The sequence below is a fragment of the Sinohyriopsis cumingii genome, chromosome 19 (assembly GCF_028554795.1).
Source record: "Sinohyriopsis cumingii isolate HCF-2022 chromosome 19, ASM2855479v2, whole genome shotgun sequence".
Classification (NCBI taxonomy): Eukaryota; Metazoa; Mollusca; class Bivalvia; order Unionida; family Unionidae; genus Sinohyriopsis; species Sinohyriopsis cumingii.
This window is the reverse complement of record NC_142979.1, coordinates 7,061,194-7,082,026: the sequence shown is the minus strand read 5'-3', so window position 1 is coordinate 7,082,026 and position 20,833 is coordinate 7,061,194. Positions and strand designations below refer to the sequence as shown.

The 20,833-nt window shown below is 33.8% G+C and overlaps 1 protein-coding gene across 2 annotated transcripts; it reads left to right on the top strand.

Annotated features, from left to right (window-relative positions):
• The first annotated feature begins 1,348 nt into the window (after positions 1-1,348).
• Positions 1,349-12,779, top strand: LOC149775100 (BTB/POZ domain-containing protein 6-like). 2 transcript variants are annotated; one of them, XM_089943029.1, is made up of 3 exons: positions 1,349-1,490; positions 7,042-7,314; positions 11,461-12,779. In XM_089943029.1, exons 1-3 carry the CDS (start codon positions 1,429-1,431, stop codon positions 12,497-12,499), a joined length of 1,374 nt encoding a protein of 457 aa, XP_089799155.1. In that variant the 5' UTR covers positions 1,349-1,428; the 3' UTR covers positions 12,500-12,779. The 2 variants fall into 2 exon arrangements, with proteins under 2 accessions (XP_089799155.1, XP_089799156.1); XM_089943030.1 differs by lacking the exon at positions 1,349-1,490 and adding an exon at positions 3,106-3,226.
• Positions 12,780-20,833: the final 8,054 nt, after the last annotated feature.

The window sequence follows — 20,833 nt, the reverse complement described above, 5'->3', positions numbered from 1 at the left end:
GACCAGATTTCTGGCTGATTCGGACCAGATTTTTTGGACTATGTGAAATATCAATAAGTTTCGTCTGAGATGTAAATGTTGTATTTGTTTGTCTTGTCTGTGTTTTGTATTTGCCTTTGGAAAAGACTCATTGAAAGTCGAATGTGCTCAGGCAAGTTAGATACTAGTTTTGCACTGTTCGTTGTCAGTTTATTGCATATATATATATATATATATATATATATATATATATATATATATATATATATATATATATTATTTTGGTTGAAAAAATCTAAATTCTATAGTTAATATGGAGTTTGTTCTGGGTTCGGTTAGAAACTTGCTAACAACAGTCTTACGTAAATTTAAAAGCCGAATATCAACTTTTTATATTCTCTTAGTATATCTGCAAAAACAGCAATAACTACTAAACTTAATAATGTGTGTTACACGGTTTTTCTTGTAATAGTTCACATGGTCCGAATCAGCCAGTCATCTGGTCCGAATAAGCCCGTCATTTGGGCCGAATCAGCTCTGGTCCGAATCAGCCACGGTCCGAATCAGCCAGCATTCACTCTAACCAACCTAATTTGCTCAACTGCGTAACGTGTGTGTTTACACCTGGAGGCTCCACCTTCAGCGGGACACAAAAGTGAACCACAGACAACGACCCACCTAGGGGATAACTTGTCGTGGGGGTTAGATGCCAGGACAGGTATCAGTGTACCCAAAGTGTAGCGAATATAGCAAAACACCAAATTACGTACTACTGGAGCCTATGCTTTATGTGTTACCGTTTCGTTTTACTGTCTGTCTTATGTACTATCAAGTGCCTGACTTTTAGCCCCTCTCTTTTTTAAGCAAGGCGTAATCTGAACTCTGCATGCTTTTTAGTCCCAAATTTGTGCTTTTGCTTTTAATTAAACTTAAATATCGATTTTAGCCTATAAATGTGAGTTACATTCACACACACACACACACACACACACACACACACACACACACACACACACACACACATATATATATATATATATATATATATATATATATATATATATATATATATATATATATATATATATATATATATAATTCTTGAATCCTTCAAGTCCTTTTTACAATATTTTGCCTACTTAAATTATGTCGACTAATCAGAAGCTAAATGGAGAAACGGGGGAAATCCCAATCCGACACTGCTCTTTGTATTTAGCCCAGTTGTATCTAAGCAATATTGGTATGTCTTACAAATCATGTTTGAATGAATGTCTTTTTCATATGGACACAAAGCTCATGACAGCTTTTGTCCAATTATTGTTTTAATTCATTCAAACTATAAATAGATTTTTATTTTTTATTCTAGGTTCGGCTTGGTATCAACACGGTCAATAATACTATTTTTAGAAACATAAGGGGTTTTCCCGTCTATTTTAAACACTATAAAACATGAGTATGAAATCTGGCAGAGAATATCCAGTGACAAACAACGCTTGCCAAACTAAGAAAAGGTAAGGTCCAAAAACATAGAATATTATTTTTTGTTTACTTTTACAAATGCAAGTCGATTACTTCACTCTAAATGCCTTGTCTTCCACGTTTAACGAAACAAATGCAAGTATTACACGTTAACCAACGAGGTGTGGGGTTAGTTTACTTTTACATTGGAAACCCTCACCTAACTATACTTTTCCACTGCGCAGTTCAGTGACCGTCCATTTATCAGTTATTATATATAATTTCAGTAATAAGAAATCATATTTCTTACACACACACACACACACAAAGCGCTGTCGGCTTTTCTGCGCATGTAATGTTTCCGTCACAACTATTGGCAGTTTTCACCAGAATATTCTGTTCAAAATAATGCTAATTTTGGACACACGGGATATTGTTAAATTTTACAAAAACATTTTATATTTAATTAAAAATGAGTAAATGCGCATACATGACACATGTGACTTATACTATATATAGCTTTGTGTTGTGGTTACAAGTTGAAGAAGGTCGTGGAGTGGGTCTTGATCTTGACATTTTCACGTGCATTTAGAATGGAAATGTGGGATATTTTTTGTACACTTTATGAATTCCTCAATTAAAGAACGATCATTCTTTCTTGACACGATTGGATTTTCAACCAGAGACATCACTTGTTCCAATGTTTACAGAAATGACGTATCGATGCCCGGAATTACCAGAGGCGCAGAATTGGCCGACATGGTGGAAAGAGACACAGGGGCTCGTATCGTTGCTTACAATTTACTTGTCATACATGCACTATACAATAACTATAAGGGAGGCCAATGAAAATAAGTTATAAATAAATGCAGGAGGTCATTTTATTTTAACCAATGAGAGGACACAAACTACCTAATATGGCAGTGATGTGGTTGCCAATAAAAATATAGAGGAAACAATGATTCCAAAACGGTGGAAACTTCCTTTAAAAAAAAGACCAAAGTTGCATCACCAATAGATTTTATTTTGATATTCTAACTAAAAGTAAAATGATTCATGAATATTTCAGGATGGCATGTTATTTACTAAATGATAAACATTTCTACATTGTCATCAGTTTTAAAACTTCTTGTGTGTACAAGTGTATTATCACTAAAAGAATATACAACTTTATTATTATGAAATGATACATATAGGTTAACTCTTCAAAATGTTCTAAAAACATGAATTAAAACTGTCTTCATTATAGACTAAATCAAAACAGAGAATCTCTGTTATATATATATATATATATATATATATATATATATATATATATATATATATATATATATATACACACCATTGTTTTGTATTTCCTTACACGTTATATTATCAGCCTCTGTCATTGCTTGTCCTAGTTCCACTTTTGTGTATCACGTGATACGAATAATATATTTACATGACGCGACGCCGATCTCTGCTATAGGTCACTCAAGAAAGGAGAGAGTGTCCTCCCTTGCAGTTATTATATAGTGCATGTATGACAGGCAAATTGTAAGCAACGATAGATCGATCCCCTGTGTTATTAGTTTAAACTGTTTCTTTAATGAAGAAAATAAAATATACTATATTGAAGAAAGCGATTAGATAGCTTCGTTTCGTTAAAGGTAAGTTACCATCCCATTACCCGATTTTGGCATTCCCGGCTTTCATCGCATTTCAGACTACTAAAATATAGGTCAACGGAACCGAAACGCGTTCATTTTCTTGTGGCAGAATTTAAATCCATTAGGAATAGGACAGCGGAGTAAGTAGTCCGACAAAACTTTAATTAGTGAAAAAGTGTCGATATGTGCTGCAAAGTTTGTGTGGTATTCCTGAAAATTTGTCTTCTTATTCCTCGTCAGTGGAATGGGGAGTGGGGAGTTCACACAACGCTTTAGACGTTGACCCCCCCCATCAGGGCTGACTTCCGGTCTTAAATGTACAATGTACAATGTACTTTGTATAAGAAGTACGAGGGTGACTGAACAAGAATTTCATATAATCATCTTTGCACTGATATCATTGTTCAATGGAGAAAAAAATCAGACATTACAACACCAGAACAACAATACTAAGATTAAAGAATAGATGCAACAGAATGAAGACACCACAACAGTAACAGTAAAGTATACAAGTACAGCAAATGCATTTGAAATGCAGTAACAGCTGTGCTTTATTTAAATACATTAAAATATGTTAAATTTGTTCAGATATGTTTAATTTGTTGAAAATAATCTTTTTTTTTTGTTGCTTGTTTTTGTGATTATTATTATTGTTGTTGATAATGAGGGAGGTAATTTATAATTGCACTAGTGGACATATTTTTTTTTTTGAAAAGGCAAATGATTATTATATTATGGATTGCTTAAAATATTCTTTATTGTTTAAGATTTTGTTAAAGAGGTAATTTTTTTTAATGCCATAGACTTTCAGTGATGTTTATCATTATTTGGTTGATTCTAAAACAAGTAATTCATGTACTTTTGTAACACAAGCAACTGTCGTGTGCTCTGTTTCATTACAGTACACTTCACTTGCTGAAAGTGTACCTTTGTTGACTGATAGAAACAAATGCATATTACTGCACAGTGAACATTTGATATTGAGGGTATATATATATATATATATATATATATATATATATATATATATATATTTTTCTGTCAACATTTGATCACGTGCTATTTTGGGTCAAAAATCTATTTTGTATCCAGAAAGAAAAATTGTACATTAATTAAGAAAAGTGATAGTCATAAAGTGTACAAAAATATCCCACATTTAGACTCTAAATGCACACAAAAATGTGATTTCTAAATGGCAACCTGAAAACCCACTCCATGATCTTCTTTAACCCGTAACCCAGAAAATCTGAATTACTATAATCCAAGTTTCCAATTTTGCAAGAAGTTGTCCCGCATGTACAAAATCGTCTGCTATCCAACGTGTCTATTTGCCACTAGAACATAAATTCTCAACAAATTCCCCGGCATATAGTCTGTTTCTAAATTCAGTAGTAATATTTCCCTATCAACAAGATGTTGTAAACACATTACATCCTATTCATTGTTGCTTCTCTTCCACGTAATAGCTTATTTTTCATAAAATATTGAACTTTACTAACTTTTCACAAGATCGGTTTAGTTTGCTTAATATCTCTTGCCATTTATTGGCATTTTTACGTTGAATTTTGTAAAACTAGCTATAAACCTGACCTAATTACTCGACTGAACTGCTGACAGAAACAGTCCAAAGTAATATATTTTATTTATTCAAAGCTATGCACAGAATAGGCCGACATATCGTGAGTCAGGAAAACAGGGGGGTGGTATCCCCTTTGTCCCAAAAAATTCACCCCCCAGAACAAAAATATCGGGTGATGTCTTACATTGTAGGACTTTTCACCAGGTATGCTCAAACTGTTCCCTGCCGCAGCCAGATGGCCCAGACAAGTGTCAGTGTCCTGTATGCTTAATCATAACAATGCATATTATACATTAATCTTATCTAATATGATATTTTATGATTAAATACCAGATTTATCTACAATAGGGTGTTTTGGGTCCTATGTACAGGTATGGCTACGAGTTACACTTTTTAGTCCACACCTGTATGTCGTATGATATTTCACCCCCCATGGTTATGAATTTTTCAGCTCAGACTAGTTCAGAAAAAAAATATGGATCTGCTGTCCGGACTCACCTTAAGAATTCATTTTGAGCAGTAGTTCCCAACCTTTCGTAGACCTTCATAAGATCAACAAAAAATGTGTTGCCCTCCACATGCTTCTACTTGTACTTATAGGCTCCCTTGGAATAACCCTTTGGACCCCCAGGCTCCCTTGGAATAACTCTTTGGACCCCTAGTCTCCCTTGGAATAACCCTCTGGACCCCCAGGCTCCCTTGGAATAACCCTCCGGACCCCCAGGGGTCCATGTCCCACAAGTTGGGAAACCCTGATTTAGCAGGAGTGAAACGACTAGATGAATTTTACTTACAGTTATATCCAAGATAGGAAGCCTACAATACGTCATGTGCATTTGTGTTCCTGACAGTAGACAAGGGGAAAACCTGTTGATTATTTTCTTTTCTTATATATATATATATATATATATATATATATATATATATATATATATATATATATATATAGTGATATGTCATTTCAACAGGTTAACCATGCATAATATCGTACATGTATGCAAGTGTAGGAATTTAGAGGAATGGAGCATGTTTTTCATGTGAGGCCTCATCTCTTCCTGTGTTCAAGATAATTATCCATGCTGTCCCTTCACATTATGTGAGGCCTTTTCTCCTTGTAATATCTGGCTTCCAGGGTTGGACAGAAATAACAGCTTATGAACCAGAATGCAAGAACTATGAATTTTCGTACCATTGGTACATGATCATCCTATGGCTTAGTTAGTCCTAAATGAAAATGTTGTTGTTCCAGTATTCCCACTACAACGGCCATCTTGAGAAACTTATTATCTCTACTCCTCCTGAATGGATGGTCACATGATGGGGTTTTCACTAAAAGACTTGTGATATGTAGTTTTTCTAAATGAAAATTGTGCCATTTGCGCAGAAACTTGTATTGACAAAAGGTTTTCAACAGATGACTTGTCATGTCTAGTTGTCCTAATGAAAATGGATATGCTTGGACAAGCAATATGGCCAGTACATTGGCCATCTTAAAAATCTTGTTATTGATATTCCACATGAATAGATAGATGGTCATATTTAAATGGGGTTTTGCCAAAAAGGCTTCTTATTATGCCTAGTTGGTTCTAAATGAAAATGTTCTGGCTGTTAATTTAAATGTTGAAGACTAATTAAGATATCAAATTGGTCCTGAATCAGAATGATTCTGTTTTGACCCCAAACATGGCTGCCACAATGAAATCTTGTCACTAATTCGCTTTAATGGATAATCAAATCAACAGGATGTTTTCATAAAAGTGTTCTAATGGCATCTAGTTTATCCTAAATGAATAGGATGTTTATCATACATCCAATATGGCTGCCACAGTGGCTAATTTGAAAATCTTGTCACTCAAGAATATCAGAGACGGCTTCAGTACTCAGCAGTTAAAATAAAGAAATGGTCTTATCTTTAATTCCTGGAATTTCTTTTCAGATAATAGAGCATCATCATTTACATGGACTCTTTGTTTTAAATAGTTATACTCTTTGTTTTAAATAGTTATACAAAACATTAATGTCTGTTTTTTTATCAACTCATTTTGCCTCCAACACTTTGATGCCACAGAAAAAATATATTCCCTTCTTATTGTTTTTCATCTTTTTATGTTATAGTGTATACATGTAGTATTTTTCACCATTAAATTATAAACTATTGATAATTACTGGAGGTCTGTCTGCGGCACTGGATAGCTGAGGGAAGTTAATATGTAGGTAAACATTTAAGGATACTGCTACTAGAGCATGAGAGACATAACCAGACAGAAAATCCTTTAATTCACCAATTAGATGTCACACTTATGACCTTACTTGCATACATTCATGATTATGTTTACTACCATAAGTTCAATTTTTGTGTTTCCTCTTATGTTTCAGACGCATTTATCTAAACATGGATCAGTTACCTGAAATTGATTGGCAGTCTAGAAAATCATTAGCAGAGACTAATCGACAAATGTTGACAAAACAAATTGAAACTGATGTTACATTTCTGGTTGGGATGCAGGAAGAGCCAGTTAAAGCACACAAATACATGTTGATAAGCCGCAGTTGTGTATTTTACGCCATGCTGTGCGGACCAGTCCATAACAATCCCGATGAAATTAGGATCACCGATATTGAGCCAGAGATCTTCAAACAAGTGCTGCTGTAGGTCTGCTTTTGTTAAGATCTTTGCAGAGTCAAAATTATGTTGAAATTACTGGGTAACCTGTCAGTATATCTGGTACAAAGGGTACCTGTCATTTAGGAAACTTTGAAGAATCCTCATTGGAAACCCTCACCTAACTATACTTTGTATTTATACATGTATCTTCCCAATGTAATAGAAATTTAATTTCATATCAGTTTGTGTTTTGCCACACACAAAAAAAGACAAAATCATTTGAATCAGTATTTACATTTGTTGATATAAATTATGTAGTATTTTGTGTATTGCATACCAGAAGCATCTTGTCAGTGACATAAAATGATTATTCTGAAACTTCTAAATTCTTTAGCAATCAGACATGTGTAAGACAGTTTGTCAGCAATATAGTTGCATGCAGGTGTTTGTAGGTGTAGAAACATGAGTTTGAAAAAATGGGTCCTCATTCCAGAAATGATTATTGTATCCTCACTTTAGAAGTAGATATCCGAAAATTGACTGATTACAACTAACAAACTGCATAGACTCTGATCTGCTGGTGCAGTATGTCACAGCTGATCTGTGTCTGTGCAGTTTGCATTTGGACTTGACTTATAAGTGAGTGTAGATGGTATTTTTGTCACATGTGACTGGATTTGGTACATTGTGACTTAAATACTTGGAATTCACACAAGAGGTATCTTATGTTGAGGATTACTGAATTAAAGTAATGGAGTTACTGAAATCATTACTTGGTATTGGTATTTAATTTAATTTAGTCTTGTAAAAATTTAATGAATTTTACCTTTCAATGCCAGATTGATATATTATGACTACATCAATTAATTAATAAATGAATTAATTTTGTTTGCAATTTTGTGGTTTACTTGGGAAAACAGGGATTCTGGGGGTAAATCTGGATTTTAAAGATGTTACTGTATTAATTCTTGTTAAATTCTAAGCTGTTATACCAATTTTGAGAGTTGTGGCTAATTGGGTGATCAAAATAAAAACCAGAATTTAGTTCTCAGGGCTGTGCTATGTTGACTTTATCCATGTACTCACGAGACTAACTCCACTCCACTCTACTGGCATAACACATTTTGATGGTGATAATGATTAGGATTTAGACATTTTTATAAAAGTCCACTTCATTGTGCATTTATATCAAAACTTTGGACATCATTTTTATTGAGATCTGGATTTAGAAAAATTAATTTGGATGCATGGAAATTTTAAACTTTTATAAGTAGTAAATACTTCACACATAAGTGATACAAAATTAATTCATGATTCACTTTTCTCGATCAGAATCTTGTTAATCCAGGCAGCTGATTTAAAAAAAGCCAGTAGAAATATATAAAAAAACCCAAATACATTCAAGGCTGCGTTTCTTTTATTTGATTATAAGTTGGTATGAGCATGTTCACATTTCTGTAACCCTGTCAAAAGACTGATAAGGTTTGAATTTGTCATTCTGTAACCCTGTCAAAAGACTGATAAGGTTAGAATTTTTCCTTCTGTAACCCAGTCAAAAGACTGATCAGGTTAGAATTTGTCATTCTATAACCCTGTCAAAAGACTAGTAAGGTTAGAATTTGTCATTCTGTAACCCTGTCAAAAGACTGATAAGGTTAGAATTTGTCATTCTGCAACCCTGTCAAAAGACTGATGGTTAGAATTTGTCATTCTGTAACCCTGACAAAAAGTCTGATAAGGTTAGAATTTATCATTCTGTAACCCAGTCAAAAGTCTGATAGGTTAGAATTTGTCATTCTGTAACCCTGTCAAAAGACTGATAAGGTTAGAATTTGTCATTCTGTAACCCAGTCAAAAGACTGATAAGGTTAGAATTTGTCATTCTGTAACCATGTCAAAAGACTAGTAAGGTTAGAATTTGTCATTCTGTAACCCTGTCAAAAGACTGATAAGGTTAGAATTTGTCATTCTGTAACCATGTCAAAAGACTAGTAAGGTTAGAATTTGTCATTCTGTAACCCTGTCAAAAGACTGGTGAGGTTAAAATTTGTCATTCTGTAACCCTGTCAAAAGACTGACATGGTTAGAATTTGTCATTCTGTAACCCTGTCAAAAGACTGGTAAGGTTAGAATTTGTCATTCTGTAACCCTGTCAAAAAGACTGATAAGGTTAGAATTTATCATTCTGTAACCCAGTCAAAAGTCTGATAAGGTTAGAATTTGTCATTCTATAACCCTGTCAAAAGACTGATCAGGTTAGAATTTGTCATTCTGTAACCCAGTCAAAAGACTGATAAGGTTAGAATTTGTCATTCTGTAACCCTGTCAAAAGACTGATAAGGTTAGAATTTGTCATTCTGTAACCCTGTCAAAAGACTGATAAGGTTAGAATTTGTCATTCTGTAACCCTGTCAAAAGACTTATAAGGTTAGAATTTGTCATTCTGTAACCCTGTCAAAAGTCTGATAAGGTTAGAATTTGTCATTCTATAACCCTGTCAAAAGACTGATAAGGTTAGAATTTGTCATTCTCTCACCCTGTCAAAAGACTGATAAGGTTAGAATTTGTCATTCTGTAACCCTGTCAAAAGACTGGTGAGGTTAGAATTTGTCATTCTGTAACCATGTCAAAAGACTGATAAGGTTAAAATTTGTCATTCTGTAACCCTGTCAAAAGACTGGTAAGGTTAGAATTTGTCATTCTGTAACCCTGTCAAAAGACTGTTAAGGTTAGAATTTGTCATTCTGTAACCCAGTCAAAAGACTGATAAGGTTAAAATTTGTCATTCTGTAACCCTGTCAAAAGACTGATAAGGTTAGAATTTGTCATTCTGTAACCCAGTCAAAAGACTGATCAGGTTAGAATTTGTCATTCTGTAACCCAGTCAAAAGTCTGATAAGGTTAGAATTTGTCATTCTATAACCCTGTCAAAAGACTGATAAGGTTAGAATTTGTCATTCTGTAACCCTGTCAAAAGACTGATGGTTAGAATTTGTCATTCTGTAACCCTGTCAAAAGATGGGTAAGGTTAGAATTGTCATTCTGTAACCCTGTCAAAAAGACTGATAAGGTTAGAATTTATCATTATGTAACCCAGTCAAAAGTCTGATAAGGTTAGAATTTGTCATTCTATAACCCTGTCAAAAGACTGATAAGGTTAGAATTTGTCATTCTGTAACCCTGTCAAAAGACTGATAAGGTTAGAATTTGTCATTCTGTAACCATGTCAAAAGACTAGTAAGGTTAGAATTTGTCATTCTGTAACCCTGTCAAAAGACTGATAAGGTTAGAATTTGTCATTCTGTAACCCTGTCAAAAGACTGATAAGGTTAGAATTTGTCATTCTGTAACCCTGTCAAAAGACTGGTGAGGTTAGAATTTGTCATTCTGTAACCCTGTCAAAAGACTGGTGAGGTTAGAATTTGTCATTCTGTAACCCAGTCAAAAGACTGATAAGGTTAAAATTTGTCATTCTGTAACCCTGTCAAAAGACTGATAAGGTTAGAATTTGTCATTCTGTAACCCTGTCAAAAGACTGATAAGGTTAGAATTTGTCATTCTGTAACCCTGTCAAAAGACTGATAAGGTTAGAATTTGTCATTCAGTAACCATGTCAAAAGACTGATAAGGTTAGAATTAGTCATTCTTTAACCCTGTCAAAAGACTGATATGGTTAGAATTTGTCATTCTATAACCCTGTCAAAAGACTGGTATGGTTAGAATTTGTCACTTGGCATGCTTAATATATCCTTGTATATATCCTTCACTTTGGACATTATAAATCGTACACAATTTTTGGATGCTCAGTTTGATTCCAGTGATTATTATTTGATAATTTGCAACTGAAAATATTTTCAAATAACAGGTGAAAATACAATACCGGAGGTTAGCGAACCTCCAGTGTTGTATTTTCACCTGATATTTGCCAGTTGTACTATAATTTTACAGATGTAATAACTAAAATGAACACTATCAGTTTAGTATATATATCTTGGTCCTGAATTTCTCTTCGGGGTGACATCCTTATAATTGTTGCCACAGATGAATCATTTTTCATCAGATTTTTCAGTTTTTGGTTTGTAGCAAACAAGCAATCCACAACAATTGGTTCTCCACAAAAATTAGTAAATTCATATTGTGCACAATTCTGATAAATGTTTAATAAGTTACTGCAATATTTTTCATCCTAGATTCATTTACTGTGAAGACATCACCATTGACCTTGACAATGTCCTTGCAATTCTCTACACAGCAAAGAAATACTCCATCCAGTCACTGATTGACATGTGTTTGCGTCGTTTGAAAGTTAGTATGACAGCCTACAACATATGCACCATTCTGGAAAATGCATATATCTATGATGATGTGCAGCTTAAGGAGAAATGTCTGGCGTTCATCCTCCGTCAACCAAAACAGGTTTTTCAGTTCAGTGATCTTTCGGAACTGTCTGAGGAGTGTATGACAGAAATAATAAAATCGGATGACTTAGCATTATCAGAGCAGGAGATATATGAAGGTCTTCAGAAGTATGCTGTTGGTAAGTGCCAGAAACATGGGATTGAGCCAACAACAGAAAATAAGAAACGTATGTTGGGTGGGCTTCTTCAGCATGTGCGTTTTCCGTTGATAAACAGGGACTATTTTACTGAAGTGGTTTCTGAGTCAGGATTCCTTCCACAAGAAGATGAGGTCAAGTTGCTAAAACATTTTGTCAAGCCACAACAATCAGTTGATGGCTTTAATATGAAGAAAAGAAAGTATAGATATATTGTTCAAAGATTTAATGAACATGCAACTGGTTGGAGTTATAAACGAGACAAATCTGATGCAATAATGTTTTCAGTCTCCAAAAATGTTCTTCTCCACGGAGTTATAGTTTACGGTTGCTGCCAAGGTGCAGGCAATTATGAGGTATCGCTTGCAATCAAGGAAGCTCCATATAATGCAGATAAAGCAATAAAGAGACTACAATTAGCAACTGACTCCAGTGAAAAAATGTATGATATCGTCTTCGATGCACCTGTACCGATTGAGAAGGACAAACAGTATAACATATTTCTTATTATGAAGGGACCGGGAAGTTACAATGGTGTAAAAGGAAAGTCAGAAATAGAATGTGAAGGGGTTAAATTCAAGTTTGAAAAATCAGCATTAAGTGAAAACGTAACTAATACAGAAACAGGACAGCTGCCAGGCATTATCTTCGAGATTACACCTTCAGAAACCTAATCGTTTTCAAATGATGTAAAAAGAATAGGAGCTACCCACTCATTCCAAAGTTTGTTTCCTTCTCAGCAGAAAATCTAAAAAAGAAAAAAAGTATGTTGTAACATCTTTGATATACAGACAATTTTAAAATTTAACTGTCATATTCTTTGAATATCTAATTCATTAGCAATAAATACAAAGACCGTTTTATTGTAAATTCTAGTAGAATCTAGGAATGTCAACCTGAGTTAACTTTGAATGGAAGTAAGTAAGCTCATAAATAAAAGAATTCTAATAAAAACTTATTTGTATGTAAGATTTACAGTAACAACAAACAAGTTCAGCACCTTGTAATTGCATATATGTACACCAGTATCTGAATTTGTAGATATGGTTTTCTAATGCTCGAGTTTATTTAGTCTTAAACAGCGAGCTTTAGCATAAATTTCTTGCCAGGTCATGTAGAATTTTCTTTCTTTATATCATAACATTATTTATTTAGATCGGTGAGTTCCCAACTCCAGGTTACTACCCAAATCAGGGTCATGAGGAAGTTCAGGAGGGTTGCCAGGATTTTATTTTTAAGGTTGCAAAATTTATCAAAATAGGGGTTGTGAGGCTCATAAAATTATTTTAGGTTCGCAACCCATAAAGGTTGGGAATCAATGATTTAGATGAATGTTGATCAGATACTTAATTGCACATTACAAACAGGGTTAGAACACTGCCTGGGTACATTCTATAGCTTTTGTGCTATTTTGAAATGTTATTCTTGAATTTCCAGAAATTTTTACAAAAATATTATCATGCCTCCAAACTCTGATTGTTAAGTTGACCAAAGAACACTACAGTATTTGGTGTTTGATGCATTTGGAAATGATGCATGCCACATTCATGAAAGTCATAGACTTTACATTGTAATTATATCATATACCAGCATGTAAACACAACTTTTAATAGTTTATACCATTTATGAAAATGTGCCACCAAGCAGCTACAAATTGTGTCATTAGCAGTGTATTTCCTTTCCTCCATTTTAACATATTTTGATTTTTAAAAAAGCATTTTAAATTATACAGACTTGATAATTATCTATTTATTAGCAACAGTTTTTATTTTCAACTTGTCTACATTTATCTGTTCCTGTCATTTTTTTCTTGAGCTACAATGATAGTGGCAAAGTATACAGTGTCATCCTTGTCTGCCCATCTGTCTGTCGGTTTTTCACATTGTGGTTATGTTCTGCATTTGGGTTTTCAGGCACAATTGTGGAATATCTTTGCTTCAAGAACACATTGCTAGTTCCCGTAAATTTTACCTTTCATAGCAATCTCAATATTAGAGTGTTCACGTATTTTGAATTCTGCGATGGTCAAGTATTTTCAGTCCTGCGATGTTTGGATGAAATAGGGTTGCATAGTACATATAATGTGGTTTGTGTGGATTGGTAATTTCCCTCCCTGTCTGTATACACATGAACCAATATTAAAACCCCACTAGAACAAGTATGCTGTCTGTATACACATAAACCCATATTAAAACCCCACTAGAACAAGTATGCTGTATGTATACACATGAACCCATATTACAAACCCCATTGGAACAAGTATTTTGCTATAAACAAGATTTGATATAAAAAAAGATTTTAATATTAAGCTTATCTTGTAACCAAATTAAATTTTCCTATGATTATAAATTTGTTAAATGAAAGTTCTTTTTGAATTGAGTGTAGTTTGATGATTAAGATACATTTTTGCTATCTCCAGAATGACCAAACAGTCTATAATGAACATAACGATATGCACAGAATGATGAGAGTTAAGGTGGGCATGGACTGTGGAAAGAATAGAGAGCTTTGCTATAAAAAGAGGGAAGAAGCAATTTAAAATGATATTTTATATTTCAGTATTTAGACAATGACACTTGGTTCTGTATTCAAGAAAAATTGTTGCAGTTCGACATACACAATACTTGCAAGTGTCTGTATAATATATTCTTATGTACATAAGTTACTTTTTTGGAATGGCTTATCTTCCTGAAGGTATTAGAGAATTTTTTACCTTTTTTCTTGTTGAACCAGTTTAAAATCTTTTAATTTGATTTCATATTTACATTTATTTGCAAGGGTTCATTAGCGTACCTAGTCACGTGGCAAATGAGCTTATAACATGATCAATCATCCAATCATAATTTTTATTTATAACTTGTTATAAAACACTGCTCAACAAAATTTAACCAAATTTGACTGAAAACATTCTGGCATAAAGTTCTGTAAATTTATGCAAATGATATTGATCCAGTTTTAAATGTGGCCACGGTTGTTAAAATTTTGTTGTGTAGTGTTGGGAAGTTGAATTTTTAGTTCTCCACCCTCACCCCCACCCAAGACCCCAAACAAACCACAGCAAAAATTTGACCAGATTAGAAAGCCTAAGGGCATGACGGTTTGTCAGTTGTGTTAATATTTGGATTTAAATAGATTTTCTAAATCAGACCGATGTTTTTTAAATTGAGCAGCAGAGAGGGTGAATAGTCCTTTTGCTGAAACGTAATTTTTGAAACAATAAGGCTTCCTACGAAAACGAAACAAATAAGATAAGTAATATTTAATGAAGAGAGGGTGGTCACGAAGAAGTTGCTTCATTTCTGAGGGGTAAAAATATGCGCATATTAAGATTCATTTCAGATTTTCAAATATACCACCATTTCGGCTAATTCTACACGTCGGGTAATTATGCGCAACGATATCATTTCTGTAAACATTGAATCACGTGTTATTTTTGTTCAAAAACCCATTTTGTATCAAGAAAGAACGATCGTACTTTAAGTAACAAAAGTGATACTCATGAAGTGTACAAAAATACCCCACATTTAGTTTCGAAATGCACATGAAAAAGTGATTTCTAAATGGCAACGTGAAGACCCACTTCATGACCTTCTTGAACCGGTAACCCAGAAAATCCGATTTACTATGCATCTTTTAGAATCATACAGATAAATACATTATATAGAAGATGGAATTTTGTACCTTAAAACAATACTGCATTTTAATCCAAGTTTCCAATTTTGCAAGAAGTTATGCTACACGTACAAAATCGTCTGCTACTCGATGTGTCGACTTATCACTAGAACACAATTCTCAAGAAATTTCCCGGCGTATAGTCTGTTTCTAAATTCTTTAGTAAATTTTCCTCTTCATCTAAGACGTTGTAAAAACATTGCATCCCATTCATTGTTGTTTTTCTTCCACATAATAGCTTATTTTTTAAATAAATTGTTGAACTTTACTAACGTTATTACAAGATCGGTTTAGTTTGCTTAATATCTCTTGCCATTTATTGGCATTTTTTAGCTAAATTTTGTAAAACTATAAACCTGGCGTAATTACTCGACTGAACTGCTGACAGAAACAGTCGAAAGTAAAATATTTTATTTCTATAGCCCTTAGATAAACATTCCATCTTTTCAAAGCTGTGTGCAGAATAGGCCGACATATCTCGAGTAAGGAAAACACGGGGGTAGTATCCCCGGTATCCAAAATTAATATTGTTTTGAACAGAATATTCTTGTGACAATTGCCTCTTTTCAAAGGGTAAGCATTGCTTTATTTTATTTTCGTCAATCGGTCGAATTCGGTACGCGTTTTGCTTTGAGTGCATAAAATAAGCAAAACCAAGAAGTTTTGTAAAACTTAATTTAATCATCAAATGAAAATGTCCGAGGAACATACAGTATTATTAACTGAACCCAAATTAATCTTAATAAAGATATGTGAAAGTACTAAATGAATTAAAAATTCTTTATAAATTTCAAAACCGGAAATGTACTGGTACCCCAAGAACCGTGACGTTGTCAAGATGGCGTTCTACCAAGCGGTAACAGTTCCAGAATATCATTATTGTCCAGATAATGAGCACTTTCTATTTCCACTGAAATGTCCAAACAAATATTTTTCCTGTCGAATAATATCTAAGCACAACATAAAACACGTTTGCAGACTTACAACTGGAACACGAGAAATGTGAATCACTCCAAAATCTAAATGAAACTGATTGCTCAGTTCACTCTATACATACACTGTCTATTGAGACTGTATTTCTTAATAGATGCCACGTGGTAGAATACACTGAAAAATTAAAACATGAGCACTATTTCGTCTTATTATTAAGATTATTATTGCAGTTCGAAATTTAATTCGCCCCATGGAGAACTCGCCCTAGGAAAATTCGCCCCAACGTATCTGGAGAAGTCACTCCAAAACTTGTCACCCAGATAACCTTTTAACAGAATTAAATCATCTTTTACGTGATTCATATTTAGATTTTTATTTATACGCGAACACAAAAGAGATATTAACTGGTAATCATAACATTTCTAAGGATGAAATTAAGTCTTTATATAATTTAATGAATTACGACAGTATAGTGATTAAAGAGGATGATAAGTCAAACACCATTATTATTGTGATTCAAGATGATTATGTTAAAGAAGTTGGACGTCAATTAAATGATTAAAAATACTACAGATATATTATCGAAGACCCGTCAAAAGAAATTAAATAAAAAAATTCAACATACATTAATGAAATCGCTAAAAATTATTATTCTGTATATGAGGAATTTGATACTTTCCCTCTTAACATTCGTACACCTCAATTCTACATATTACCCAAAACTCATAAAAATCCTGACCATAATTTACCTTTAAATTTTTCAGGTTGTAATTCATATACTGAAAACTTATCCAAATTTATTGATAGTGTTTTGCAACCTTTACAACCTTTAATGAAATCACTTCCTTCATACGTTAAATATACAACTAATTTTATTAAAAAGTTGAAGTTTATTCCACAGCTATCTGATAATTTCAATCCTGGTATCATTAGATGTAACATCACTATATACCAACATTCCGCATGCAGATGGTATTGAAGCGTGTAAATATTTTCTTGATAACAATCCTAATAACAGCGCACCATCTAGTGAAGATATTTGTAAAATAGTAAAACTTATCGTGGAAAATAATTATTTTCAATTTATTGATACGAATTACATACAAATAATGGGTACGTCAATGGGTATTAATATGCCTTCTTCATACTCTTCCCTTTCAAGTGTAAATTAGAAAAAGATTTTCTTCAAAACGAAAAGTTTAATCCATCTCTTTGGTTCAGCTTTTTAGATGACATATTTATGATCTGGAAGCATTCAACTGAAGAAATGTATTGATTGTCTAAATCATTTTCACCCGACGATTCAATTTACTTATACTGCATCTACTACGCATGTTTCATTTTTAGATGTAAATGCAATAAAAAAAATATTGATAACACTATCTCTACAAATATTAATATCAAGGAAACTAATATCCACCAATATGTGGAATATTCTTCATGTCATCCCATGTTATGTAAAAACTGTATAACATATAGCCAGTCCAAAAGATACCGACGCATTATTTCAGATAAATGTCAATTACAAAATTCGTTGAATAAATTATAAAATATTTACAAACTAGAAATTATCCTACACATGGAAAAGTTAAACAAAGTTGCAAATTTTATAGATTTAATAAGTTATTAAGTTGAAGAAAAACAACAATAAATAAAGCGTTAACAACCATGTGGCAACATCTCAGAATTACTTAATATGATCCTTGGGGCGACTTCTCGGACCACAATGGGGAGACTTCTCCTGACACCTGGGATGAGTTCTCCGCTATTCCAATTAGTGCGAATGTAGTTCTAGTCTATTTTAAGAACAGTTTTTTCCTATCTCATTTTGGTGTTGATATAAGAGCATTTTTTAATGCATTTTTGGTAGGGATTTAAAGGTAATTGTTTATTCTTCATAATATGAGATCAGGGTATTGTTGTCTGTGTGTATTTCGGCGACAGTGCGCAGTGGCCTTGGTAATGACCCGGAAGTGAAATATGTGTTCTGTTTACATGTTGCTCTGGTGACAGTCTAGCATATCAAAAAAGAGCAGGTCAACCTTTGACAAGAACTTCACTGTGAAGTCATCTTTGAAGGTATTTTAGATTAATATTTGATTTGCATTATTGTCACAAGGTCAGTACTGAGAAACAAATGTGGAGAACATATAGTAAAATTAATCGTGTTCTATGTCCATTTATAGATCCCATGCAAAACGAAACACTCGAGCTACTCGGGTAACGTAAGCAAAATTTAACTAATGATATTCTGTACTAATAACATCCATGAATAAAAATAATAAAATCATGTACCAGGAGTTACCAAAAATATATAGATACACATAAAAATATATTTTTAACGAGGTTTCTGGTAGGTTTGTGGTGGTTTGCGGTAAATACATGGACCGGGCTGGAGTGCGCCGTTTTGATATTCAAACTGTGATACATTGCTGAATTGGACCTGTTTTGTGATCAGGGAAGGTGAAATAGAGTACAAAATGTAAAAACTGTAACTGTAATCTAAATACTCAATATTATATTTTTTTAGTTGCTGATATTTACTTGATCAATAGACGAAAGTGAGGTTAATTTACGAAACGGGGGTAGCGCAAAGCACATGGTTCGTTACAAAGAAAATTAGGAGTATCCGTCCATGAATCAATGGATGGGGTTCTAACCTGTGACAATATATTGTTACAGGTTTGAACCCACATCCCTTGATTCATGGACGGATACTCCTAATTTTCTTTGTAACAAATCCCTGTGGTGCACAAGGACTCGTATCGTTGCTTGGAATTTACCTGTAATACATTTACTAATAGTGGGATACAATCAGAAATGTGCAAATATAAAAAATGGGATGGGGTCAGAGGAATCTGATTTGTATCGACGCAGGAGAAGGAAAAATATCCCCTATGCATCAACGTTCTTGTTGCAAGGTAGAAATATCTTTTGGAAACATACTAAGTAGTTTTCTGCTTTTTTTTAATCTGACATTGGTAGCTGAGTCAAACATTGCTTGGTACGATATGCACATGAGTTTTATGGTGTCAGATTATCAGCCTCTCACTAATAATTAATACATTTATTTGACTGACCTTTGTATGCAGTTGGTAAGTAAAACCCCATTGACCCATTGCCTTAAATCCTCCTGAACACTCACCTCTCTTATATGAATCCCGCTCAGAACAGAACACATTGGTATTCATCAGTTATTGACCTGAAAATGTATGTAGTGATACGTGTTGCAGCGAGTGACCCAGTAGCCCATTTTATGTTTGTAGTGATACGTGTTGCAGCGAGTGACCCAGTAGCCCATTTGCCCCAGTAGCCCATTTGAGCCAAAGGCTGAAAACTAGAGCACAAATACTGCCGCCAAGTATCATTGTTTTCCACCACCAGTAATGTCAGAAGAAAAAAAAAGGTTGAGATCTACTTGTTGGTCTATAGCTAGATAGCTAGTACATATTCCTTCACTATAGGGACCTAAGGTCCACACTGTAAAGCCAGACCCATTGTAGAAATCAGGGCAGATATTAAAAAAAATTACTATCGACTCATCCAGGACTAATGATTGTAGCAAATTGACTTGTCTCACCATTTTTACTTGTTTCAATATTTTAATAAATTGCCTGAGATATATGCTGTTTACTAAATCAAAACCCACCCAAAAGAAATAACATATAGGTATTTCCTAAGATGGAGAGTATTCTCAATCTTCAGATTTTGGGGAATAATCTCCCTTCCCTCCACTTAATACATTTGTCAGTTTTTGATTGTTAGGGTATCTTGTCTACACTATATCTTGCTCCTATTCAGTAGCAAAACTACTACAAGAATGGAAAGGAATTTACAGGAATTTGGACTTTGGACTTTTCCTAACTTTTTTCCTCAAGACTTCATAAAATGACAGAGCAGATGTATCATGACCTCTATTCATGTAATTAACACAAAGTATAACATCGTTTTTCTGACGCGGCCTATTTGTTAGAGCATCTGCCTCGGATACAGGAGGTCGTGGGTTCGATCCTCGGCTGAGTCATACCAAAGACTTACAAAAATGATACTAACAGCTGCCTCGCTTGGCGCTCAGCATTAAGAGATTAGTGTTAGGACTGGTCGGCCTGGTGTCAGGATAATGTGATTGGGTGGGACATGATGCTACATGTCTGCGGCTTGATGCTCCAGTGCTAGACATCACTATAAAATGCCACACTGCAGACATTGTAGTAATATGACTGAAATATTGTTAAAGCTATGTTAGAAATCCTAATCACACAGGCACACACGTTTTTCTAGAATGCAAACTGCATTGCCATATCAGACAAAGGTTTTCCATAAGGGTGATTGGCTTATGAGTAAAAACAATATAACAAAGCCACTTAAAACACTTCTAATTAACCAGAACTTATTTGTTTTCT

Excerpts from the sequence above, each read along its gene's own strand:
- LOC149775100 (XM_089943029.1), top strand. The coding sequence starts at position 1,429 with ATGAGTATGAAATCTGGCAGAGAATATCCAGTGACAAACAACGCTTGC. Across the intron at positions 1,491-7,041 it reads GCTTGCCAAACTAAGAAAAG|ACGCATTTATCTAAACATGG; the intron begins GTAAGGTCCAAA and ends CTTATGTTTCAG. Across the intron at positions 7,315-11,460 it reads ATCTTCAAACAAGTGCTGCT|ATTCATTTACTGTGAAGACA; the intron begins GTAGGTCTGCTT and ends TTTTCATCCTAG.